Source organism: Cetorhinus maximus, chromosome 6 (assembly GCF_964194155.1).
Source record: "Cetorhinus maximus chromosome 6, sCetMax3.hap1.1, whole genome shotgun sequence".
Classification (NCBI taxonomy): domain Eukaryota; kingdom Metazoa; phylum Chordata; class Chondrichthyes; order Lamniformes; family Cetorhinidae; genus Cetorhinus; species Cetorhinus maximus.
Window position 1 is genome coordinate 1265595 of NC_135884.1, and position 7261 is coordinate 1272855.

Consider the following 7261-nt stretch of genomic DNA (forward strand, 5'->3'; position numbering starts at 1 on the left):
ACAGTGAATTCAGCTAGAAGCACCAACCTCCACCAGGATTTCAGACACTGGTTAGAGAGTTACTTTTTGCATAGGTTCTTGCATTGATTGTGCACAGATTTCTCCAAATAGTCATTCTGTCCAGAGAGTTAAAGCACTTTGTGTGACTATGTCCTTCACCAGTATGTGCTTTGTACAAACAATATTCACAATTTTTCCACACAATAACACTGATATAAACCAATACATTCATTACATGATAAACATATAGGCTCCCCTTGATCAATCCCACCAGTACTGTACCCCAGTGTTATACAGTGACAGACGTATCCCCACCCCCCCAGTACTGTACCCGTGTTATACAGTGACAGACCTGTCCCCACCAGTACTGTACCCATTTTATATAGTGATAGACCCCTCCCCACCAGTACTGTACCCATTTTATACAGTGATAGACCTGTCCCCACCAGTACTGTACCCCAGTGTTATACAGTGACAGACCTGTCCCCACCAGTACTGTACCCCAGTGTTATACAGTGACAGACCTGTCCCCACCAGTACTGTACCCCAGTGTTATACAGTGATAGACCTGTCCCCACCAGTACTGTACCCCAGTGTTATACAGTGACAGACCTGTCCCCACCAGTACTGTACCCCAGTGTTATACAGTGACAGACCTTTCCCCACCAGTACTGTACCCATGTTATACAGTGATAGACCCGTCCCCACCAGTACTGTACCCCAGTGTTATACAGTGATAGACCAGTCCCCACCAGTACTGTACACTAGCGTTATACAGTGACAGACCTGTCCCCACCAGTACTGTACCCCAGTGTTATACAGTGATAGACCAGTCCCCACCAGTACTGTACACTAGCGTTATACAGCGACAGACCTGTCCCCACCAGTACTGTACCCCAGTGTTATACAATGATAGACCCGTCCCCACCAGTACTGTACCCCAGTGTTATACAGTGATAGACCTGTCCCCACCAGTACTGTACCCATGTTATACAATGATAGACCAGTCCCCACTAGTACTGTACACTAGCGTTATACAGTGACAGACCCGTCCCTACCAGCTGCTTCGTCCCATTCATCAGTGGGTCCCTGATGAGAGTTTGACGGAGTTAATTGCTCTCATGATGCCAACATCACAGCCTCAAACCCTCAGACCCAACCTGGGTCGAACTCAGTTCTGTGGCCACCTCCACTGCACGCCTCAGTGTCCAACTCAAGGGGCAGGTGCTCCTTGCTTCGTGCTGAGTCTCGCTCAGTCTGTGACACGTACTTTAACAGCAGCTCCTACTCCTTAGACTTGCAGCTCTCGCTCTCAAACCCCGAGAGAGTCACAAACTCTCCTGGCTGGAGCTGTCTGACTTTTCAAGGCTTTTCATACCCAGATCCATAGTGTGTTGCTTCAGCCAGGGGTGGGACAGAATCTGGTCCAGGGTGGGTCGATCAGATGGGCGGAGAGAGAGACTCCACTGGATGAGATGTTGGCACTCTGTAACACAGGACACAGGAGGAGCTGTCAGATTCCAAAAATCACAAAAACTGGGAGATCTTGGGCAAAATCAGTTAATAGAAGCAGCAGGAAACTGGTTAGAGAGTCAGCAGCTTCTCTTACAATGAGTAATGACATCAATGAGATTTCAGTTGCCATAGTTACGCTTTCCTATTAAGGAAATTAGATTCTGACCATGTGACCAATCGGAAAACAGCACTCGTTGTAAACCTGGGTTCGCTTGGTGCTCGATTATTGACTCTTGGGGAACCCGGAATATTCGCAGCCACTGGTGTCATGAAACTATCATATTTTTCACAATATTACTGTGGGCTTGTGGATGTGAGTGTGGATGGTTCTGTCTGTGCGACAGATTTAACTGAATTAGAGTGGGATAGACTGCAAGGTTGAAATGATCAGAAGAGTTCGGTGTAAAAAGGGTATTTGAAATGCTAATGAGTTAGGGGTGAGGGTCCCACAGATAAAGTGTGAATGAAATTTGCATTTTTGGGTAAGTGAAGAAGTTGTTTGATTTTCAAAGGAATGGTGGAATGTTTACAACCAGCAAGATAAGTGAGGCAAAGGAATATGTTTATTTTTCCCAAAAGGAAGAAGGTCACATTGACAACATGAAAGATTCTTATATTATGGGAAAAGTAAATTTCCGAAGACATGTAGAACAATGGGATTTTACACATTAAAGAGGGGCAAACATACCTAAAGAAGGATGGAAGGCTATGTGGGGGTGGCCATGTAAAATCTGGAAAGGTTATTCCATGTGGAATAGACCTGGGAAAAGCCTTCAGCTACTCTGAAAAAACGCTGCTCCAGTAACTAAAGTTGTATTAAAAGCCTTTGGAATTCCACTATCGAGTGAGTGCTGCGGTAACCTTGTTGGAATCCTTATTTAAATTTAAAATCTATTTGGGACAGTTGCCTGAAAGGGGGTGTGTAGTGGGGAGTTAATTAGGAATTTGGGGACTTGTTATAATATCAAGTAACTGTAATATTTTGTACGCGTTTGAATTCTCTTTTGTTAGTAAATATTTTAATTTAAATTTTAAAGTCTCTAAATTTGTTAGTGGACTCATTACTTCTGAATTCAGTACACAAATTCTCTGGTGACAAAGATAAATTGCAAAATCGTTGTGACAGTGTGGCCAAGTTTCCCTTGTGGATTTGGTCCACCTGGCACATATCACCTGCCACGTCATAACACTAGTCTTTGTCAGTGTGTGAAACAGTGACTGGGCAGCCCATTAACTTCAGAGGTTGTGTACAGTCTAGATGGCCTGTTTTGGAGCCAGTGGGAGATTAATGCCGCAGGTGATATTTACCTCTGTTTGGTGCAATGAGAGGCATGCAGGAGCATTCCTCAAGTCCCTTCCTGCTTGGAATGGGTTGGATAAGGGAGGCGTCTGTGGGCTCAGTACTCACCACCCCTAACACCCAGACTGGGTAGATGTCAGCAGGTAAGGCAGGTCTGAGGGGAACAGGAAAGTTTACACAGAAAGAGTGAAGTCTCAGTGAAAGACTCCCAGGCATCCCACTCACTCACTGCTCAGTGTGTATCGTCGAGTGGGATCAGCTCGATCACATATCAGCAGCAGCTCCCTCGTGCTGCAGTGTCCTGTCAAGAGACAATGGCCTATTTCTTTGCTATAGGCTAATTTAATATATCAAAAGCAGGATTACACACCTCTAGAAACATGCCCACGAAAGGGGATTGTGCCTCGTGTAATCTCCTCATCATGCTCAAAGGGGATGTCCCCACAGATCAGGTCATACAGTAGAATTCCCAGTGACCACACTGTGGCTGAGCGACCGTGATATCTGTGATAGGTGATCCACTCTGGCGGGCTGTACACCCGGGTACCTGAAACACAAGACACATCGGAGACTTTACTATACACACAAGGAGGCCCCAGAGTCAACAGTGCTGCAGCATGAACCTGACAGATAGGATGTTTACCATCGAAATCTGTGTAGACCGTATCCCGTAGCAACGCTCCAGACCCAAAGTCGATGAGTTTGAGCTCCCAAGTCCGGAGATCCACTAGGATATTCTCATCCTTGATGTCACGATGCACCACGCCGCAATCGTGACAGTATCGGACCGCCTCCACCACCTGGCTGAAAAATTCACGCGCCATGTCCTCGGACAGCGCGCCATGCTCTGTGATGTAATCAAACAGATCCTGCACAGGTTCCGGCCGCTCGAGGATCAGGAGAAATCCATCTGGCTGCTCAAACCATTCCAGGAGTTGAATCACCCCTCGGAATCCTGTTGAAACCTTCTTCAGCAGCACAATCTCCAGTGGGACCATGGATCCATTCTGTGGGAAGAACAAGATATCGATCTTGGTCAATTTTCAGGGTTTACCAGACTAATTCCAGGAATGGGCGGGTTGTCTGATGAGGAAAGGTTGGACAGGTTGGGTTTGTATCCGCTGGAGTTTAGAAGAGTAAGAGGTGACTTAATCAAAATGTAAGATCCTGAGGGGTCTTGACAGGGTGGATGTGGAGAGGATGTTTCCTCTTGTGGGAGAATCTAGAACTAGGGGTCATTGTTTAAAAATAAGGGGTCATTCATTTAAAACAGAGATGAGGAGAAATGTTTTCTCTGAGGGCTGTGAGTCTTTGGAACTCTCTTCCTGAAAAGGTGGTGGAAGCAGAGTCTTTGAATATTTTTAAGGCAGAGGTGGATAGATTCCTGATTAACAAGGGGGTGAAAGGTTATTGGGGGTAGGTGGGAATGTGGGCTTGAGGTTACAATCAGGTCAGCTATGATCTTATTGAATGGCAGAGCAGGCTCGAGGGGCCGAATGGACTACTCTTAACTCGTATGTTCTTTTTCTCTGCTCCTGAGGGCATTAACCTCCAAGAACCACCTGCCCCCTCCTCAGTAAGGCATTCCAGGAATAAAAACAGAAAATGCTAGGAAAACTCAGCAGGTCTGGCAGCAACTATGGAGAAAGAAACAGAGTTAATGTGTCGAGTCTGTTTGACTCTTCTTCAAAGCTCTGAAGTGACTCAAACATTAACTGTTTCTCTCTCCATACGTATATATATATATATATCTATATATATTCACTGTTGCTGTCAGACCTGCGGAGTTTTTCCAGCATTGTCTGTTTTTATTTCAGATTTCCAGCGCCTGCAGTATTTTATTTGAGGGGATCCAGGACCTGCTCCCTGCCACCCACCCCACCAGGAGCCCGGGTATTCAAACAGAATTTCTCATCCTTGCCTCACCCAGTGGTAACTCAATCTTAAACCATGGCACTGAGGGTGGCACAGAGTGCAGCCTGGGACCAGGTGGGTTTTTTGTACATTGAATCTACATTAACACTGAAGATTAGTCTCTTACCAGCAGCTTCCAGTCAGCGATCCTCTCCCGAGGCACGTGTTTAATAGCGACCTGAAACAGACAGAGACACATGTTTAATACAGAGTGAGGGGACAGCTCAGATACTCAGCTGTAACCGAGTAGACACTCACCGGGACTCCATCCGATAGACGAACTCCGGAGTAAACTGTCCCAAAGCCACCGCTGCCCAGGACTGGACCCACCTGGTAACATTTCTCAAACAGCTCCCGGTCCCTCACTGCAGGGGCAACAAAAACACTGGTTACAATTATTGCAGAATCAACCCCACAACATCTCCCCCCACCAAACATGGGAACGTCCTGGGGTGTTTTACTGGGGGGAGGGGGGTCCCCCGGGGTGTTTTACTGGGGGGAGGGGGGTCCCCGGGGTGTTTTACTGGGGGGAGGGGGGTCCCCGGGGCGTTTTACTGGGGGGAGGGGGGTCCCCCGGGGTGTTTTACTGGGGGGAGGGGGGTCCCCCGGGGTGTTTTACTGGGGGGAGGGGGGTCCCCGGGGTGTTTTACTGGGGGGAGGGGGGTCCCCGGGGCGTTTTACTGGGGGGAGGGGGGTCCCCGGGGTGTTTTACTGGGGTGGGGGGTGGGATCCCGGGGTGTTTTACTGGGGGGGAGGGGGGTCCCCCGGGGTGTTTTACTGGGGGGAGGGGGGTCCCCCGGGGTGTTTTACTGGGGGGAGGGGGGTTCCCGGGGTGTTTTACTGGGGGGAGGGGGGTCCCCGGGGTGTTTTACTGGGGGGAGGGGGGTCCCCGGGGCGTTTTACTGGGGGGAGGGGGGTCCCCGGGGTGTTTTACTGGGGGAGGGGGGTCCCCCGGGGTGTTTTACTGGGGGGTCCCCGGGGTGTTTTACTGGGGGGAGGGGGGTCCCCGGGGCGTTTTACTGGGGGGAGGGGGGTTCCCGGGGCGTTTTACTGGGGGGAGGGGGGTCCCCCGGGGTCTTTTACTGGGGGGAGGGGGGTCCCCCGGGGTGTTTTACTGGGGGGAGGGGGGTCCCCCGGGGTGTTTTACTGGGGGGAGGGGGGTCCCCGGGGTGTTTTACTGGGGGGAGGGGGGTCCCCGGGGCGTTTTACTGGGGGGAGGGGGGTCCCCCGGGGTGTTTTACTGGGGGGAGGGGGGTCCCCCGGGGTGTTTTACTGGGGGGAGGGGGGTCCCCCGGGGTGTTTTACTGGGGGGAGGGGGGTCCCCCGGGGTGTTTTACTGGGGGGAGGGGGGGTCCCCGGGGTGTTTTACTGGGGGGAGGGGGGTCCCCGGGGCGTTTTACTGGGGGGAGGGGGGTCCCCCGGGGTGTTTTACTGGGGGGAGGGGGGTCCCCGGGGCGTTTTACTGGGGGGAGGGGGGGTCCCCGGGGTGTTTTACTGGGATGGGGGGTGGGATCCCGGGTCTCTGACCCCCTGGTCATGTAACTCTGCCCTTCCCATAAATTGACCAATCCTGGGGCCGGGGCTTCTGCCGGCAGCCAATCAGCGGCTGGATTGACAATGTAACAAAAACTGCCCGGGGAGGGAACAGTCTGGATCCAGATTCTGACCAATCGGAGCCCGGGATCCACGGAGATCGCGGGAAAAATAAAACACCTCGTCCCGGGACCCCCACAATCCGGACTGGGGAGTCCCCGGGACCCCGCTCAATCCGGACTGGGGAGTCCCCGGGACCCCGCTCAATCCGGACTGGGGAGTCCCCGGGACCCCGCTCAATCCGGACTGGGGAGTCCCCGGGAGCCCCCACAATCCGGACTGGGGAGTCCCCGGGACCCCCCTCAATCCGGACTGGGGAGTCCCCGGGACCCCGCTCAATCCGGACTGGGGAGTCCCCGGGAGCCCCCACAATCCGGACTGGGGAGTCCCCGGGACCCCCCTCAATCCGGACTGGGGAGTCCCCGGGACCCCGCTCAATCCGGACTGGGGAGTCCCCAGGACCCCCTCAATCCGGATTTGGGGGGGGTCAGAGCCGCTGCTCACCTGGCTCCCGCTCCCGGGCGGCTCCGCCGTTGCTCCGGATCAGTGTCTGCATCTTCCTGCCCGGAATCACTCGGGTTGTGGCCATTCCGCAATCCCGGACCCGAAACCGGACCCGGACCCGCTCCGAATCTCCCCCGGGATTCTCTCTGATCCGGATTCTCCCCGGGATTCTCTCTGATCCGGATTCTCCCCCGGGATTGTCTCTGATCCGGATTCTCCCCGGGATTCTCTCTGATCCGGATTCTCCCCGGGATTCTCCCTGATCCGGATTCTCCCCCGGGATTCTCCCTGATCCGGATTCTCCCCCGGGATTGTCTCTGATCCGGATTCTCCCCGGGATTCTCCCTGATCCGGATTCTCCCCGGGATTCTCTCTGATCCGGATTCTCCCCGGGATTGTCTCTGATCTGGATTCTCCCCCGGGATTGTCTCTGAT

The 7261-nt window shown here is 52.5% G+C and overlaps 1 protein-coding gene across 1 annotated transcript; it reads right to left on the reverse strand.

The window, feature by feature from the left end:
• Nucleotides 1-1014: 1014 nt before the first annotated feature.
• On the reverse strand, nucleotides 1015-6923 carry LOC144681287 (serine/threonine-protein kinase pim-1-like). The gene is made up of 6 exons (XM_078542893.1): nucleotides 6827-6923; nucleotides 4988-5094; nucleotides 4857-4907; nucleotides 3459-3822; nucleotides 3186-3362; nucleotides 1015-1486 (listed from the first exon to the last, which is right to left on the reverse strand). The coding sequence occupies exons 1-6, from the start codon at nucleotides 6909-6911 to the stop codon at nucleotides 1329-1331; spliced, it is 942 nt and encodes a 313-aa protein (XP_078399019.1). The 5' UTR covers nucleotides 6912-6923; the 3' UTR covers nucleotides 1015-1328.
• Between the last annotated feature and the right edge of the window lie 338 nt (nucleotides 6924-7261).